The 20,094-nt window shown below is 37.1% G+C and overlaps 1 protein-coding gene across 1 annotated transcript; it reads left to right on the top strand.

Moving 5' to 3' along the window:
• The first annotated feature begins 9,215 nt into the window (after positions 1 to 9,215).
• On the top strand, positions 9,216 to 19,636 carry LOC115418308 (Hermansky-Pudlak syndrome 3 protein-like). The gene is made up of 12 exons (XM_030132728.1): positions 9,216 to 9,273; positions 10,295 to 10,383; positions 12,237 to 12,354; positions 12,495 to 12,645; positions 12,738 to 12,820; positions 13,403 to 13,571; positions 13,740 to 13,821; positions 14,111 to 14,194; positions 14,670 to 14,774; positions 15,332 to 15,559; positions 17,638 to 17,718; positions 18,134 to 19,636. The coding sequence occupies exons 1-12, from the start codon at positions 9,216 to 9,218 to the stop codon at positions 18,143 to 18,145; spliced, it is 1,260 nt and encodes a 419-aa protein (XP_029988588.1). The 3' UTR covers positions 18,146 to 19,636.
• The last annotated feature ends 458 nt before the right edge of the window (positions 19,637 to 20,094 follow it).

Below are 20,094 nucleotides of genomic sequence, written 5' to 3'. Positions count from 1 at the left end.
AGTAGAATTGTGCGCGTTAGGGTTAGGGGTTGGGGTTAGGGTTAGGGGTTAGGGGTCGCTGAACCTGACATCCGGTAAGGCTGCGCTCGCGCATGCGCAAATTCCAAAAAGGTCCAAATTTTACAAGGTCCGTATCCACCCGCGGCCCAGACGTTTATCCCCGGACTCAGTGGTATCACAGAATTAATATTATCTGTGTTGTATTACTTCACCTGTTAAAGTGTTAAATAAAAACACTCAACTTTATTTGTACGTTGTGGTCTTGCTTTTGAGTTCAGCCTTTGTACTTAGCCTTTCACAGCAGTGTGTTGGTGTGGCATACATTTTTGAATGTACTTTAGTAAACAGTCATAATTTTGACTTATTATTATGACTTATGTTAAGTATTTGTTATTATAGCGCTCTTACTCCCTGTGTAAAAGAGGCTTTTATTTTGTAGACGCCTACAGGATGTTGTATGTGTTTCCTGTTGTCCTTCTCCTGTTCGGCGCTCATGGTCATGGTTGTAGTTGTTGCTACGTGCTATGCAAGTTGTGAGTAAAAGTTATAATAAATATGCCCACAATAGCGGCTAAAGAGAACACACGTGAAAGCATCGTTTATTGCAGTGGAAGCCAGAATCCGGACTTGCACGCTTTAACAGGTTATTGGCCCAGACACCCAGGTTACAAGCAACGTTGAGCCGACGGATCGACACGGCTGCTGAAGCAGGTGTGTAAGGGCGGATCTGTGCCGAAGAAAACAAAGGATAAGGAGGTAAAGCAAACGTGAAGTATTACACGGAGCTTACCATGGACTTTTAGCAAATAAACGATTATACGTGTTCGAAGAAGTTACCGCGACGTATTACGCGAGCCACGAGCTAAGTTAGCAAAGTACAAGCGCTAAGTTGAGAGGCGCGAGAGAGGACAAAATGGCGACTCGTGCTGCAGGAACACTGTCCCCGCAACTGTTCTTTGATGGATCAGAAGACAAGTACGACCTTTGGGAAACAAGGTTTTTGGGACATTTACACATTCTAAACTTGAGAGAGACTATTTTAAATGAGCCAGCTAGTGAGGAGCAGAGAGCAGCCGATAGGACAAAGAACCCGGATTGCTATGCTGAACTGATAAGACTTATTGACGATAAAAGCTTGTCGCCAATAAGGCATGATGCTACGTATGATGGCAGAAAAGCATTAAGATTACTGAGGGAACATTACTCAGGGAAAAGCAAGCCACGGATTATAAACCTGTACACGTCTTTGACAAAACTACGGAAGGCGGACAGTGAGTCAACTACAGACTACATCATCAGAGCAGAGAACCTGATCACAGCTCTACGTGATGCCGGTGAGACTCTAAGTGATGGATTGATCATAGCCATGATTCTTGGCGGTTTACCAGATGCCTTTAAACCACTGGCTGTACATATAACGCAAAATGAGGACAATGTTACATTTGCTGACTTTAAAAGAAGATTAAGAATCTATGAAGAATTACAGAAAATGAGCACAACAGAGACCACAGATAATGTGATGAAAACAGATGCAAAGCATGAGAGAGATGTCCACAAGAAGTACACCAACAGCCAAGGAAAAGGTGATGAACCACACATAACATGCTTCAAATGTGGAATAAAAGGACATAGAGCAAGGAAATGTACTCAAAGTGTGGTGCAACTTCTGCAAAAGCAACACACACAAAGAATCCTTGTGTAAAAGGAAAGAAAAACAGGACAATGCAAGAAAAGTCACAGATGAAGAAGCAAGCGACTACCTTTTCAAAGCAGTACAAGGCAAAGGTGATAGTTCAACCCTCAAAGTAAAAATGAAAGGCATTATGGTGGATGCAGGAGCAACATCCCACATCGTGAACAACGTCAAAAGGTTTATAAGCTTTGACAGCACATTCCAGCCAGAGACTCATTCAGTGGAACTTGCTGATGGGACACGTTGCAGTGGAATGGCTCAAGGCAGAGGAACAGCATTGATACATCTCCTGGACAGCGATGGACGAGAGCACAGAGCACAACTACGGGATGCTCTGTATATGCCCTCATATCCCCATGACATCTTTTCAGTGTCAAGAGCAACTGGTGGAGGAGCAACGATAACCTTCAAGCAAAGGGACAGTCACATGATCACCAAAGATGGTAACAGATTTAGCATTCATGAATATGAAAAGCTGTATTACTTACCTACTGTTGATAATACTGACCAGTGTAAAGTGTGTCATGATGTACAAACCTGGCATGAGATTCTTGGACACTGTAATTTTGAGGATGTAATCAAACTCCAGAGTGTGGTAAAAGGTATGGACATTAAGGGAAATGCAGTAAAGCCAGATCAGATGTGTGAAATCTGTACACAAGGCAAATTTACCCAGACAAGAAGTAGGGAGCCAGACAGTAAAGCAAAGCAGTTCTTAGAGCTTATCCATACTGACCTAGCAGGTCCAATGAAAACAAGTATAGATGGGTACAAGTATGCACTGTCTTTTACTGATGATTATTCAGGTGCAATACTAGTGTATTTCCTCAAGTCAAAAAGTGATGCAGTTTTAGCTACAGAAAAGTTTTTAGCTGATGTAGCACCCTATGGAAAGGTCAAGTGCTTACGTTCAGACAATGGCACTGAGTTTACAAACAAAGACTTTCAGATGTTGTTAACAAAGAACAAAATCCGACATGAGACATCTGCACCTTACTCGCCACATCAAAATGGCACAGCAGAATGAGGTTGGCGAACACTCTATGATATGGCTAGATGTTTACTGTTGGAGAGCAAGTTGCCAGACTCAATGTGGAACTATGCAATTCAAACAGCTGCCCATGTGAGAAACAGATGTTACAACAGGCGAACAAAGAAAACGGCATATGAGTTACTGACAGGAAAACTACCAAATGTGTCTCAAATGCAAAAGTTTGGATCAACATGTTTTAGCTACAAACAAGAAAAGGGCAAACTAGATTCCAGATGTGAACAAGGCATTTTTGTAGGCTACGATAAAAACAGCCCAGCCTATCTGGTATACTACCCCGAACTAGCAAAGGTCCAAAAACACAGGTTGGTGAAATTCACAACCAAAGCAAGCAGAGAAAAGGAGACCCAAACATTGGAGTCTAATGCAGAGTTTGACAATCAAAACAGTGACAGTGGACTTTGTGATGCAAAAGAGAAAGGAGGAGATACAGCTCAACCTGAAAACATGGCAGAAAACAATTCTGAGACCTCAAATGAACAAGTAGGGACTGAGCAAGCAGAAACTAGTGTTGAAAGTGTGATGAGGAGAAACCCACCCAGAACAAAACAAAAACCAGCCTATCTACAAGATTTTGAGATGGGTGACACATTGGACAAATTACAGACTTGTATTGACTTTTGTTACAGAGCAGTGTGTGACATACCAAAAACATATCAAGTGGTGGTGACATCATCCAAGTCAAGACAGTGGAAAAGCACCATGGACGAAGAGATGCGCTCACTGGAGTTAAATGAAACATTTCAACTAACCCAGCTACCATCAGGTAAACAAGCTCTAGGTGGAAGATGGGTCTATTCACTCAAAATGAACACAGATGGATCAGACAAATACAAGGCAAGATTTGTAGCAAAAGGATACAACCAGAAACCAGGAACAGACTGTGATGAGACATTCTCGCCTACAGCTGACATGACAAGTGTCAGAGTTCTCATGCAGAAAGCAGCGCAGGAGGACCTGATCTTGCATCAGATGGATGTCAAGACAGCGTACCCACATGCACCCATTGACTGTGAGATTTACATAGAGCAACCACAAGGGTATGAGATGAGGTCAAAAACAGGTGAAAAACTAGTGTGTAGACTAAACAAATCTTTGTATGGACTCAAGCAATCAGGCAGAAACTGGAACACTATGTTACACTCATATCTGTGTGAAAATGATTTTGTGCAAAATGCTGCAGATCATTGTGTATATACAAAGGAAAAACATGGTGAAAAAGTGATTCTCATAGTATGGGTAGATGACCTTATTCTGGCTGCTAACAGTGAAAATGCAATGTTTGATGTAAAAAGAATGCTAACTCAGAGGTTCAAAATGAAAGATCTGGGAACACTGAAACATTTCTTGGGAATAGATTTTGAACAAACAAATGGACAGGTCAAAATGTCACAAGAGAGATATGTGAAAAAGATATTAGAAAGGTTTGAAATGCAAAACTGTAAGCCGAGAGAAACTCCTTGTGAACCAAAACTTGACTATACAGAGGATGCAGAAAAGTTCAAACAACCCAGGCAGTACAGAGAGGCAGTGGGAAGTTTAATATACTTGGCTACATGCACCAGGCCTGACATTAACTATGTTGTGAGTAAACTCTCTCAGCAGTTTAGTGAACCAACTGTGGAACATTGGAATACGGTGAAACATGTCTTCAGGTATCTTAAAGGTACAACTGAACAAGGACTATATTTCAAGAAATCTACAGAAAAACTTGGTCTTAAAGTTTACTGTGATGCAAGTTGGGCATCAAATGAGACAGACAGACGCAGCACATCAGGGTATTGTGTCAGTCTGAGTGAAAGAAGTTCACTCATTTCGTGGAAAACAAGAAAACAGCAGACAGTGGCTCTGTCTACCTGTGAAGCAGAGTACATATCTTTAGCTTCAGCTATGCAGGAGAGTCTTTACCTAGAGCAGCTACTGAAAGGTTTGGACAGTTACAAATATGCTAAAACAAAAGTGTACGAAGACAATCAAGGTACAATAGCACTTGCGAAGAATCCTGTCAATAGACAGAGATGCAAGCATATTGACGTGAAATACCATTTCATCAGGAGTGTTGTAACCACTGGAAGAGTTATTCTGGAGTACTGTCCTACTGATCAAATGGTTGCTGATGTTTTGACAAAGCCAGCCACTAAACAAAAGTTAAAATGTTTTGCACAGAAAATGTTTGGCATCTAACAAAAATGTGTTTATGTAAGATGAGATGCAATGCTATTGTAAATGTGTTACCCAGTGAGCTAACAGCAAGTGGGGGTGTTAAGTATTTGTTATTATAGCGCTCTTTCTCCCTGTGTAAAAGAGGCTTTTATTTTGTAGACGCCTACAGGATGTTGTATGCGTTTCCTGTTGTCCTTCTCCTGTTCGGCGCTCATGGTCATGGCTGTAGTTGTTGCTACGTGCTATGCAAGTTGTGAGTAAAAGTTATAATAAATATGCCCACAATAGCGGCTAAAGAGAACACACGTGAAAGCATCGTTTATTGCAGTGGAAGCCAGAATCCGGACTTGCACGCTTTAACAACTTATGTCATAATTTTTTGTTTTTATCTCATAATTTTTACTTTTTATGTCATAATTATGACTTTCCATGGGATTTAATTTTTTTTTATTATTCTCTCACCTGACTTGAAACCCATAGAGATTCTATGGAGTATTATCAATGGGAAGATGAGAGATACCAGATACAACAATGCAGGCCCCTGTCAAACCAACCTGGGCTTCCATTCCACCTGAGCAGTGCCATAGGCTGATGGCCTCCATGCTATGCCACACTGATGCAGTAATTCATGTAAAAGGAGAACCAACCAAGTATTGTGTTCATAGAAATGAACATACTTTTCAGAAGCCTGACATTTCAGTTTAAAATATCCTTATTTTAATTGATTTTATGCAGTATTCTAATTGTCTGAGACACTGAATTTTGGGTTTTCATTCTCTGTAAGCCATACACATAAAAATTTCAATAACTAAGGCTTGAAATATTTCACTCTGTCTAATGACTCTACATAATATATGGGTTTCTCTTCCTGAAATGAGTGACAAAAAATATTGAAGTTTTTCATGATATTCTAATTTTTTGAGATGTACCTGTAGGCAGCCTACACTGTGTTTGCATGACCCTGACAATATTAGAATAAATTCTAGAGATTAACTGTCATCAGGCCATGAAGAAAAAAAAACCTCCTGCCACAGATCAGCCCTTACAGTTGGCCTACATGGGCTCCCCATGTGGGACTCATGTTAAGTAGCCAAAATGGGGCCCACATGACTTTCCTGCTTCCACCCCATGTCCACTTTGCCTAGTCATATCCCCTATAGGACCCATACAGTCAGCCCACATGGGCTTCCTATGTGGGCCCATGTTGAATAAACAATATGGGGCCCAAGAGATCATACCCAGTTCCACCCCATGCCCACTTACATCCCCTATGGGGCCCTTAGAGTTGGCCCACATGGGCTTCCCATGTAGGACTCATGTTGGGTAACCAAAATGGGGCCCACGTAACTTGCCTACTTCCACCCAGTAGCGGCTGCTCGTCTTTCAGACAGGGGAAGCTCATTGTCGGCTTACATCAAAAAAAAAAAAAAAAAAAATTGCCAAGTTATTTAAACATACATTCGGCCCTCCGTTCCTTTTTAAGAAAATGGTCGGTCACCTTATCGAACCAAGTAGGCGTCTTTTCCAGGGACTGGACCGGTGTCCTGTCTGCTTAGACGGCCTTGGCCCATTGTGTTGCAGGTGTAAGACTTCAGCCTTTTTAAACAAGAGATGCTCCTTTCACTCCGACCTAGCCGACGGTTTGATTGATTTAACTATCTACAAAACGATATTAAACTCGAACAAGAAATGATTAAATTATGTAACTGAAACAAGAAAACGCTGAAATTATGTTAAATTGAAACAAGGAAGTACAATGAGTGTGTTTTACTTACAGTGCAAAAAATGAATGAGTAATTTCGTAGTGGTTTCTCTCTCTTTCCCAGCAGAATGCGTGACGGTATTAAACTGAACTGTGTCAGTGAAGGAGTAGATCTCAAAATAGCTGTCAATCAAACGGGATTCAGCCTTTTGACTGATCCTCCAATCAGCACGTGGGATTCTGGCGTCCAGCCCGGCCGAGCTCCGCCCACAGCTCCATTCACCCCCAGAGACGCCTGGCGTCCGGGGGCGGGACAACATCGTGGCATTTATCCAATTACCGTCCAGTTTTGAGACAATGAAAAAAACTGTTCCACTCAGTCCCATTGAAGCCCAGAGACGCCCGGCGTCTGCGGACACATGCACTGAGCAGAGATCGAATGAGAAAACAGCGCAACGGGAATGTATGAGAAGTGAACAACATCGCGTCTGTTGATTTGTGATGAGGCTGATTCTGAACGAACTCATGTGGGAGATGAACGTGTTCTAACACATTTGTAGTCAATGAAATGTCAACACAACCGTACATATTTAACCATTTAATTTTCGTAATTTTAGGGGAAGCTGAGCTTCCCTAGCAGTCCATGAGAAATCGCCACTGCTTCCACCCCATGTCCACTTAGCCTACTCATATCCCCTATAGGACCCATACAGTCAGCCCACATGGGAAGCCCATGTGGGCCCATGTTGAATGAACTATATGGGGCCCAAGAGATTATACCCAGTTCCACCCGATGCCCACTTACATCCCCTATGGTGCCCTTACAGTTGGCCCGCATGGGCTCCCCATGTGGGACTCATGTTGGGTAACTAAAATGGGACCCACGTAACTTGCCCACTTTCACCCCATGTCCACTTTGTCTAGTCATATCCCCTATAGGACCCATACAGTCAGTCCACATGGGCTTCCTAAGTGGGCCCATGTTGAAATGAACTATATGGGGCCCAATACATTATACCCAGTTCCACCCCATTCTCACACTGCCCACTTATATCCCCTATGGGGCCCTTAGAGTTGCCCCACATGGGCTTCCCATGTGGGACTCATGTTAGATGACTAAAATGGGGCCCATGTAACTTGCCTACTTCCACCCCACTGCCCACTTTGCCTAGTCATATCCCCTATAGGACCCATATAGTCAGCCCACATGGGCTTCCAATATGGGACCCATGTTACGAAAACTATACGGGACCCAGACAGTTTTGCCAGTTCAAGCCCATGCCCACTTGTTACCCATGCGGCCCCTTTGCAACCCATATGGGGCCCACTTGTACATGTTGGCTGGGATTGTGTCATATCTATTCATAAAAGATTCATCTCATGGACTAATATATGTTTTTCACAAAATGTCAACAAATGTATGAAGATAAAATAAGAAATGAAAATCCATCCCATTCTTGGATGTTCGGATAAGTACTGATAATACTCTGACATGACCAACATTAATTTTGGAGAAAAGTTTACTTTCATGTAAATTATTTTTAAATATGATTGATGAACGCTTGGAAATGTAACTATACCCATATGAAATAAAATAAAATGACAGCTCGTATTCGTTCCATTTTTACCTCTGTTTAAGGCACAATGATGCTTAATTTGAAGCATTTGTTAAATTTTTGGAATAGTCATACAAATGTGGACAATATTGGCATATTTAGGATGCATTTTTTACACCAAAAACTCATATTTTAAGTCACCTCTTTGTTAATAAAGCTTGACTTTTCTTTTATATTATCAATAATTCCAGTATGGTTTGTTAGATTACAATCATTTTTTTTATATAGGAGAATTTACTCAACAGTTCAAACACCTATAAACCTGATTTATTAATATATCACAAGAAAAATCCAACCAGCTTTTTATATATATGTCAGTGTGTACATAATGGCTAATCAAGTTCAGTGCATGACTACTGTCTTTTCTTGTTCATGATTAAAAATAAAGTATAATTACATAAAAGCCAGAAAAATATGTAAAGAATATTTACCTTGTCCTGATGATGAAAGATATCCAAGCAAAAATATACAACAAAGTATATTTCCGTTCATGATGAATAATGTTTTTTTCTGATGATGAATAATAATCCTCTATCGCTCCAAGTATATATGCCTACTTTGTGTTGGATGTTGCGTTTAGTTTGTGAGTTGCTCCTCCTTCACCTCTAAAGGAAGGGACAATCTAGTGACAAGGAATACTTACACACAACCTAAAAAACCAGGTAAGTCATGCATTTGTTTTCAAAATACAGGGCACCACTATTTTCACTTTTACAAATTAATTTTATATCTGTACTCTGATTAATATTAATGTTGTATTAATAATATTGTAATGTTTTAAATCAGAAAAAAAAAATTTTTTTAATGCAATTTAAAGTATTAAGGTAACAGTATTTTCTTGACACATGGAGACTCTTTCTTTTTTTTTTTCCATTCCATTTCATTTCAAAACGACTTCAACTAATATCAGATGACTGAAAAATAATATGGGGATACTACGTCATATTGTGGGCTTTTCACAGTTAAATGTCAATGCACTTAATGGGTTTAATGGGCAGAGACAAACTGGAAACCTTCGTCAAGGTTGTCAAGCCGGTTTCTAAGTCTTGTGAAGCACTTTGTCCTTTCTACCTATTAGACAGTTGGATTTTTTAATGTCTTTTATTCATTATTTGTAATAACACAATATTATAATATCTGTGGATTCTTATCTCAACCTATGTGTAAAATGATGCAGATTTTTCATGATATTAAGTCTATTCTCTTAGTGAATATTTTGCTATTTTGTACTATCATATGTCATTGCTGAATCTTGCAAAATCTTAGACATTTTATGCTGACTAATTTTGTGAAGACACCCTTATTTGTAATTTATGTTACTGTTTATGCCAAACAGTGCTGCTGTCTGCTGCACTTGCAGCCTTAGTACCATATACAGGAAGTAACCTAACCCTAATCCTTCCCGCATACCTCTTAGATCAGGGGTGTCAAACTCATATTTTAGTTCAGGGGCCACATTCAGCCCAATATGACCTCAAGTGGGCCGGACCAGTGAAATAACATTGAAAAAAGTAAAATTACATTATGATAATGTTTACATCGACAACATTTCCTTACAAATCTGAATAACATGAACAACCTGAAATGTCTTGAGAAAAACAAGTGCAATTTTAACAATATTCTGCCTCAGTTTATCAGTTTATCATTTACACATGTACATTACAACTTACATTACAATTACGAATACACAAAACATTTAATAACAGGCAGAGTATTGGTAAAATTGCATTTACTTCTTTTAAGACATTTCAGGTTATTCACATTTTTTTTGTAAGCTAGTATGTTAATATAAACATTTTCATGTAATTTTACTTTTTTACACTAAAACAAAGATAAAATCTGTCGTTTTCATTATTTATAGGTTATTATGATAATATTTTACTGGTCTGACCCAAATGAGATTAATTGTTCCATATGTGGAACCTGAATTAAAATGATTTTTACACCATTGATTGTTAATATCTTCAGTGTAATTCATCCTACTGGACCCTTTGGCGGGCCGGATTTGGCCCTATTTGGCCTTATGTTTGACACCTGTGATCTAACATCTCCCTATTTTCTGATCTCAGGGCAAACGTCAAGTTCAAACCAGAATTTTTCCATCTTGGATTTTGAACGCTCCATCATCCTGCATGTTCCAGGAATTAAACCTAAACAGGTACTTCTCAACTTTTCTTTCCTTTTATGTTACTTTTCTGATGTGTTTGGCTGTTACATTATCAGAAGCAAATTATATTCTCAGCAGGCCAGAACTTAGACTTTCATTTGATTATGTTACATGAATGCATCTCCATGTAGTATTATCAAACATGTGATATCCAGAGGGTCGTTTCTTTGCCATATTTATAATTATAAACTGCAATCTCTCCAGCACTGCATTTAGCACTTTACGGTATTCAAATTACTGTAACTCCTGAACCATTTGTGCATCAGGAAGCTGAGATCCTGTGCTTTCCAACTATATTCAACACTTTACGGCAGCCATGGTGGACTCTTATTTCAAGTAGAAAAGAACTGTTTCAGAGACTTCCACACTGGCTAAAAAACGCATGGAAATTAGGGCTGTGCAATTAATCGAAATTCAATTACGATTTCGATTATTACACGCAACGATTACAAAAATTATGTAATCGAGAAAAAACGATTATTAATTTTGAGTTGTTTTAATTCACGCGCGCAAGCTACCATGAGCTGCTCTGCCCCGCCCCCCTCTAAGCTACAGCTGCCAGCTAGCCGGCAGGTCCACTCCAAGAGGAAAGTTGTACCTAGCGGTCTGGAAAAACGGCAGGAGAATCACAGCAGAAGTGCTTGGTAGACAAAAAAGGCAAGTCAAATTCAATTGTATGGAATCACTTTGGGTTTGATGAAGAAGACGAAGAGCAAAAACACATCACGTACAAAAAGTGTTTCGTAGTTGTGTCCGCACCGACCGGTAACACAACAAACCTTTGTAACCATCTAAAGTTTAACCACCGCCACCTTTATCATAATCTTATGAAAAACTAAAACGCATAAAAACAACTTCGTCCACAATACAATCTTCAGTCTCCGAATGTCTTTATGCTGTAACTCCCGTATTAACCTAACCCTAACCTGTATAACCCTAACGTGCGTATTCAAGATGGCTGATGTATACAGAAGGCCTTAACTAAAACCTCACGACACGCCACTGAATTTACTGTTTCATACTACATTGAACATACTTGAATTTATAATTTGCACTTTACGTGAGTTTTTTTTTTTTTTTATTGCTACAGTTCTATGGCAAGTCTATAGCAGTTTAATTACAGTGCACTATTTATTTACAAAAGGAAACATACTTGAATTTACAGTACACTTATTTGCATTCAAAGATTTTTTTGTTTCATACAAAAGTGAACATACTTTGTTTTAGTGGTTAAAAGCTTTATTTATATTTAAAGAGTATGTTTTACATTGTTTTGCAAGAAAAAAATAAACAGCTCTAAGGTTAACAAATAATCGTGATTTCAATTATTGCTAAAATAATCGTGATTTTTTTTTTTCTATGATCGAGCAGCCCTAATGGAAATAACAAAAAATATGAAGCCATAATATGGATACTGAATGTTCACGACCAAAAGGCATGTTTGAGCAGATGTAAAATAGTTGAAAGTTTATTTTTGCAATCTCAAAAAGTTTCATTATAGACATTTACAGTTGTTTCTGATAATAAATATGCAAAAACTTCAAGTCCATTTTTTCTTTTTAACTTTAACTCACTGTTTAAGATTTATTATTTATAATATTGATAATTAATGGACAGATATTCAAAGTTAAGTTCTTTCTGAAAACAAAGGTGCAAAAGAATTGGCAAAAAAGACATTCGCTGACACTTTTATTGCAAAGAAAACATGAGGACATCTAGGCAGCCTGTTATAATGGCAGTCTTAAAAGGATTAGGCAGAAGACACATTTATTACAGCAGTACATTTTTTACTGATGCATAAATCACAACTTTCTTTTTAATTTCTTACTTCTTTATTCCACTAGGTGGCACTGTGTGCAGAATATGTAGCAGTGCAGGCAGAGCTGGAGGTGCTGGTGCTGAAACTAGAGTCCTCCTTCGAACCCAAAGAGGCAGAAGAATGTTTAGACACACAAAAATATGGTAACAACATACATATCCCTCTGATACACTTTTGTTGAAAGACACACATCAGTGACCTCATGTTCAGGTCACTAAAAGGTCCTAAATGAAACATAAAACCTGAGAGAAATCCTGATATGTGTATGTTTGTGTGTTTGCAGATGATATTGAAGACCAATCTGACTTTCTTTTCCTCCCGAGAAACCAAGAGTTACTTGGTGATCAAGTGAAAAACTGCGACATCTCTGTCAGCATTGAAAAGACTGGACTGGAGGACAGAGGTCAATACACACTGTCCTATGTTCTCTTCAGGTGTGTGTGCGCCACCTTTTAATCTTTACAGTCAGAGTTTTGCAAAAAAGTGAGATATATTGTATTTAGTGTTTCTCCCTTTTTTTGTGTAGGCGCTTTAGTCCAGATTTCTCCCAGGGCTGCAGTGTGGAGGACACTCAGCTCCACTCGTTACAGCTCCACCCGCTGTTCATCAGTGAGTACAACACACACAGACAGAATGATGGTGTCACAACCACGTTTATACAAACCTGACACATTTTAAGAAATTATTGTCTTACTACAGCAGTGGATGGATTGGAAGGTGCCTCTGCTTAAGTGCTATCCTTTAGTGCAAATTTGAGGTATTTGTACTTTACTTGTGTACATCTGAGGAACTAATATTGCATTTTTTACTCCACTATATTAGTCTGACAACTTCAGTTTATTCTTTGTGACAGTTTTTCATCTACTTCCTGTCCAGAAAAATACACTTGTTTCTATGTGTTTTGAATGTAGAGCTTTTACATGTGAACATTCACAGTGTGGTATTAGTGCTTATACTTAAATAAAAGCTGCTCAACTTCCCTAAGTAAAATCTGCTTATATATTTATACCAATGTTACCTTTATTCTCAACTTCAGTTGTGATTCGGAATTTTTTTTTTTTTTTTTGCAATATCCTGCATTCCTAACAAATCATTAGATCAATTTTATGTTTATTAAAATGTTTTATTTTACTTGCCTATTGTTACTTGAATCCATCATTGTATTGCTTTTATTTTTGTCTTTAAATCCAGGTAATCAGTCTCTTGAAGAACCAGCTTGTGTCTTCTGCTTCTTCTCCCTCCCCAACGCTGGCTTCCTCTACAGTCTGAAAGGAGGAGTCGAGCTGCTTTCTGCATATCAGTACCTGGAGAAGGTCCTGGAGGCAGTGTTAACAAACCACTTGCTGCATGTTATAACCAAGTATGAACACAGAACATTGGACTACTGAAACACAGTTTAATAATGGACATTATTCTGAAGAAATTCTGGATAATTCAGAAAGTGTAACTGTCATGTAGATTTTCTATATCTGGTTGTTTTACCTTGAAGGTCCTTCTGTATTTACTATTGTTGATTCATGTCTTGTAGGAGTGCAGTGCAGTGTTTTACCGCCGGCTGTGCAGCTGTAGCAGCTCGGATTGAAGACCCCTACATTGATACCACCATGAAGGTATGAGTCGTATCCTTGAACCTTGTCTTACCATCTGCAGCTTTTCTCATCTTGTGATGGCGAATCATGGCACGACCTCACCCATAACCCGTATGGACGCACAAAGATTTTAGTTCAGTCTTGGCCTGATAATAATGTTCCACTTGCCAAACATGAAATCATTGTCATTTTTCAGTAGGCTAATACGACACTAACAGTGTTATAAATTTGATATGCTCTCACGTAAAACTTTTGAGGGAAAAACCTTTTTTCATCATTATATTATCTGTCAAAACTATGACATCATCAGAACCGGCTGACGAACTCAGAAACACATCCTAAACCTTCACACACACCTCCAGCCAGGAGATCACTGAAGAGCGCTGAGGATTTTGTACAGTATCTGACAAGAATGAACTCCTTTGACTCATCTCACAGTGCAGGAAATATTTTGTCAGTGACTGAAATAGCCAAAGTAAATGACTCTAACTGTAAGATTTATATATAAAAAGTACTGAAGATAAAAGATTTGTTCGTGATCTTGTTTAATCTGATGGGAAAATTATGACTTTTATTCTCTGGCTTTAAACTTCACGTGAGTTGTGTGGTCCTCTGTGTCTTTTATTTATTTATTTATTTATTTATCTTATTACTTTTAACTATTTGATTTTATTGTTTTATTTATAGCATTATTGTAGTTTTATGTACTTATTTTTTTGTTTTTAGTGTATTTCTTTTAATTGTTTTATTGTTTGTACGATGTGCAGAACTTTGGAAATGCTGTTTAAATGTGCTATATAAATAAAGTGGATTGGATTGGGTGTTGATGATAGTTTATGTCAGTATCACTGTCTTCTGCCTTTTTCTAGATCAACTCCTGCTCCCATTATGGTGCTTTATACCCCTGGCTCACTGTTCTCTGTCCAGTTCACATGTCCAGTGCCCAACACCAGGAAGCGCTACACAAACTGCAAGTAGGTTAATGTTTTTTGTTTTTTTTCCCTCAGCTTACTCCCTCTTTACTGTGTGTTTCATTCAGTTGTCTTGATCTTAACAGACTTAACTGATCTTAACTTAAAGGGTTAATAAGCTTCACTGTCAGATTCTGCATTTAGTTGATTATGAGACTTATGAGATACGGTATAGAGCATTAGTATGATTTTTATATGGTTATTTAACCGTAGAATATATTGAATTGAAGACTTCATTTGCAATAGAACTGAGGAAATTACTGATGATGAAAACAATTAAAAAAAAAAAAAAAACAGTTTAAAAAAAATTTATAAAAATCTAACAAGTAAAATCAAAACTTTAGACACTTAGAACATGTGTTATCAGTGGTGATAAAAGCAAAAACACACAAAAGATTATATAGTAAATTAAAAAAAAAAAAAAATTGCAGTACTAAAATGAGGTGAAAGTTAAAATTATGACAAACACATGCAATAAACTTCACCACTAAAAAACTGTCTAACCTTGAACTGCTTTTGTCATGTACATTTTGTACTGTTTTGCGTCCGTGTGTCCCCAGTCTCTGCTGTGTGGTCCGTCTCTGTCTGTGGGTTCTGTGGTTCCGCTGTTGGAGCGTCTGTCAGATGAAACCTTATGGGGCTTCAGTCTGCACCTGCTCTGTGCCACCAGAAGGGAGCAGTACGGTAGCAGCATCGAAAAGCTGTTGGACCGATGCCCTCAGGCCATCATCGCCTACGCCAATCACCAGCTACAAGACAAAAACATGGTCTGTACTGACGAGAGGACAGTTAGTTCAAACCATGGAAAATATCATAGGTTCTGGTAATAATTATAGATATGCAGAATAAACAACGTGAGGTTACTTTAAATAACACACATATACAAAGAGATTTAGTATAGAGCTTTAGTATTATAATAATAGTAGTAATAAGGTTCAAGGTTACTTTATTTGTACCAGTGGGTAGATTTGTTTTGCAGATGAGGTGATTGCTTTTGGCATTACAGCAAGACATACATTGAACCTGTTCGGCAGGTACTTGATCGAGCTTCCAGACAGGACACAAAGTGCTCAGTGTTCCACCATTCATCAGTCTAGCAGCATGGAAAAGTAAAAGAATAAAATAAATAAATAAGATCAAATAAATAAAAACAAGATGCAATAAAACACAATAAAAATCCAGAGAGGATAAAAACAGTGTGGGATAAAAACCAGGATAAGAACATAAAATTAAAAAATTTGAAGTCATAATAAGAATAAATAGAGCAAAGAAATTGGATAAATAACTAAAATAAGTTAATAAAGTGAAATGTCGCTATTTGTTATTGAGCTCAGTGACGGCAACAGGAACAAAGCTGTTTTTATAACACTGTGACCTGCACCTTAGGACTAAAACCTCTGTCCAGAGGAAAGGAGCTGAAATTCACCTCATAAAGGATGGGAGTCATTATTAAGAATTGATGAAGCTATAATAATAATGATATTATTATTATTATTATTATTATTATTTAATTTGAAAACATATTGAATTAAGACCTTACTTGCAATATAACTAAAAGAACAGGAAATTATTGATGGTAAAAATAACATCAAAATCAATAAAAAATGTAACAAGTAGATTTAAAATGTTAAGCACTCAGAATATGTGTAATCAGTGAAGATAAAAGCAAAAACAAAAGATAAAAGGCTGTTTTAAAAAAAATTAAACCCATTTAAAATATAAATAGTTGAAATTAGTGAATATAAGAACAATTATCAGTAAAATGTGGTGAAATTAAAACTTTAAATTGTCCTAGAGATACAGATGATGGAATTTTCAGCTTTTCATTCTGCTGTTCTGTGTTGCAGATGCACAGTGAGTAAAAACAGATGGTACTTTCAGCAGAATTAATATAAAAATAAAGTGTTTATCATAACTTAAAAAGAGAAAGGAACACATAAAATATGCCATAAAATTCACCCTAAATATTGAGTACTGTAGTGATCCCCAGTAATACATCATACATGTGACCAACAGTATCCAGTGGCTTGAGTGTAAAATTAAAAAAAAAATAAATAAATAGAATACATTGGTGGACTAAAGTACAAATTTTAGGTATTTCCATTCCATTGTGCACTTTTTAATAAACTTATTTCTTTAAAAGACAACAACACATACATTAATGTAGCTGTAAAATCCATAAACATCAGAAAGCCTTTATTGTTATTAAATTAGTAATGCAATGAAATTGGTAAGCACCCCATCCATATAAGCAACAAGAACACACCACAAAGGGACATACAATATATAAAATACAATATGTAATATCCAATATGTAAAAAGTGTTAAGAAAAATGTTAAAATGGCATGTCTTAGTAAAACACACTTCTTTCTTTCTACAGTCGTAGAAAAAATAATCAGACCATCAAAAAGTCATCAAAAACAACAGTTATGCAATCAAGTACTAACTCCTGTGTGTATCATGTGACTAAAACAGACAGAAAAGAAAACATGGAATGCCTAAAAGCACTGTTTTTGTCAGTACAATGCCATAGATATTGATGTAAGAACTGAAGTGATTTTGGTTATTATCAAGAAAACATGGAAAATGGATAGATATCAGCTCTAAAATTAAACTGTTATGAGCTATTTTTGTGTTTATCATTATATTTCTCCAAACAAATGTACCTTTAGTTGTACCAGGCAGTAAAATGAACAAGAAATTGAAGAAAACAAGGGGTGGTCTAATAATTTTTTCCACAACTGTATTGTCCTGTGATAAAACTTTCATTTAAGTTAGGCTTGAATGCAGAACCTTACTTGTCTTTGTGTTACTTATTTTTCTTTAAGTAAAGACAATATAGCTTGCATTTTCTAATCTTTTCAGGCTTTGTGGTGGCAGAAGCTTCTCCCAGAACTTTGTAATCGGACGAGATGGACAACAGCATCCTGTTGGCTGCACTCAAAGGTATAGAAGGAAAAAACGATGCAGTCAGTCTCATGTCTTTTTATGTTTACGGTGTTACTTTTTTCATGTCTTTTCATGTTTACGGTGTTACTTTTCTCATGTCTTTTCATGTTTACGGTGTTACTTTTCTCATGTCCTTTCATGTTTACGGTGTTACTTTTTTTGTGTCTTTTCATGTTTACAGTGTTACTTTTCACAGGTCTTTTCATGTTTACGGTGTTACTTTTGACTTAACTTTGCCAGAGTGATATTTAAGCTCTTGCACTGTCGCAGTCGTAACAACAAAGTCAAGCGTAGGTGCCTGCCATCATAAATGTGAAGTGTTAAGTAGAAGTATTGAGGAAATTATTATCAAGCGAGATTAGGTTTCATTTTTGTTTTATCATTTCTATGTGATTTATTTCCTTGCCAACAGAAACTCTGGTAGTGGTTGCCATGGAGATGAGACCCGCAGAGTTTCTGGAACTGATCCCTGACGATGGCACGGCTGCATACTTCGTGCCTCACCTGTTGGCATGTAGTCAGAGACACTTGATGACCTGATACAGTCCATACACAGAGAAGGACCCACCTGTACCAAGACAGTGAACCACAACATGCTGTATTTCCAGCTTTTATGTTACATTACTGTTTTTCATTTTTCTGCTGTGGTTTGTGCTGCTGTTTGAAATATTTAATACATTTTTTCTTATCATAGAGAGTGTTAAATACAGCCTGTTTAGCTACTAACTGAATTTATTTTGTATTTATTTCTCTACAACAATAAGAGAACCCTTTTTTATTGCCTAAAGCAACATAATATGTTTGGTGGTTTTTTGTACTTTTTCCATTTCCAGAGTTGTATTCCATAGAGTTTTTATTTATTTTATGTAGAAGACTATGAGGAATAAAACAGTTACAAGTTTTATTCAACTTACTGTTTAAAACAAACCTGAAGTTGTATGTGGTGACTGTCAGTTTCATCAGGAAGTGAATTTTTTATCAGATGCAAATCAGCTTTTATGATGCCTGAGATTTTTATCCAAGATTTTTTTTTTTTTTAAACAGGAAACAGATATGGTCCTCCTTATAAACCTATCATTTAATTCTCACGGAAAACTTCCTTCTTCCTTCAAGCTACACTATAAGAAACTCCTCCTTGTAAGAAAAATGCTGAAACTGTGACATGTGTTCTTATTGTTGTTATTGACAGAGTGTTTTTACTGTTTAAGTTACGGAAAAAGCTGCTGATAGTTGATTATCTTTTCCAACCAGCAGAAAGATCTTGTGTCATCGTTGCCTGATATATTGAATGATGAATGTGTTAAGTCACCAAAGTTTAATCAGGGAAATTAAATGAAACCTTTACCAAGCATACCACATCAGTCAAGTGTGGTGTCTGTCATCTGATTTCCTGCTTAACCCGATCAGCCTGTGTAATCTGTCAGATATGAAATGCACCAGGTAAAGTCAAGAAGACGGGTCATTTAGCTCTGTCGTTTTCATTTTTAGGCTATGAGTATAGCTACATTATTAATGACCTATTAAATCACTGTAGATTGTATTGCATGTAACCAAGGCTGAATATAAAAGAACTTCCTTGTGTTGTTGTAAAGCGTAAAATATTAGATGTTAACAGCAGAGAAAACTGAATAATTTTTTTTTTTCCAGGGAACCCACAATTTATGCATGTTCACATATGAAATGGAAGATGTTTTGTTGAATTTTTAATTGCACAATATAAGAATGCATAAAAACATCAAAACATAAATGCATCAAAGCTTTTTTTTTTTTTTTTTTTTTACAAATTCCTGCTGTTACTCAGGCGTGTCAGCCATTGAGATATTATCTACTCAAGTACAAAAAGATAGGTGTGTTGACATGAAATTGAAGAAGTGGCGTCTACTGATTAACTGCTATTAAATCTTTCTGAATTACAGGTTGGGATAAGTGAAGGTTGGTCATTATTTTTACCGTTGGACTAAAGGGAGTATATAGAATGCTGAAAAAACAGTGGGGATGAGAAATAAAGTCTAGTGTAACAAAAGAAATAAAAAATAATAGGTATAATCTAATTATAAGACAATAGTTTTGCATTAACTGTTTTGGGAAAAGGAACTGTATGCATTAAGTAATCCTTTAAAACTTTTGTAAAAACTTGTAAATTTCACTTATGATTAAATAATTCATAAGTAAAATAAAATGTAACAGTCAGGAGAGATGTGTAGGCATTCACGAAATCTTACGACCATTTTAAGTCTTAACTATTACAGAGTGTGATGAAACAAAGGAGCAACTTAGCTCATGGTGCAAGAAAATGAAATCAATAGAATTAATCATTCCATAAGAAAACAACTAACAAAAAGGGTAAAATACACCATAACTCTGTTATCAAAC

The sequence above is a fragment of the Sphaeramia orbicularis genome, chromosome 4 (assembly GCF_902148855.1).
Source record: "Sphaeramia orbicularis chromosome 4, fSphaOr1.1, whole genome shotgun sequence".
NCBI classification, from domain to species: domain Eukaryota; kingdom Metazoa; phylum Chordata; class Actinopteri; order Kurtiformes; family Apogonidae; genus Sphaeramia; species Sphaeramia orbicularis.
This window is presented reverse-complemented; position numbering and strand designations above follow the sequence as displayed.

What these genes read in the sequence shown, in the direction of transcription:
- LOC115418308 (XM_030132728.1), top strand. Translation starts at nt 9,216, where the DNA reads ATGGGCAGAGACAAACTGGAAACCTTCGTCAAGGTTGTCAAGCCGGTT. An exon ending in CTGTCCTATGTTCTCTTCAG is followed by an intron (nt 12,646 to 12,737) that starts GTGTGTGTGCGC and finishes TTTTTTGTGTAG; the next exon opens with GCGCTTTAGTCCAGATTTCT. An exon ending in GCTCCACCCGCTGTTCATCA is followed by an intron (nt 12,821 to 13,402) that starts GTGAGTACAACA and finishes CTTTAAATCCAG; the next exon opens with GTAATCAGTCTCTTGAAGAA.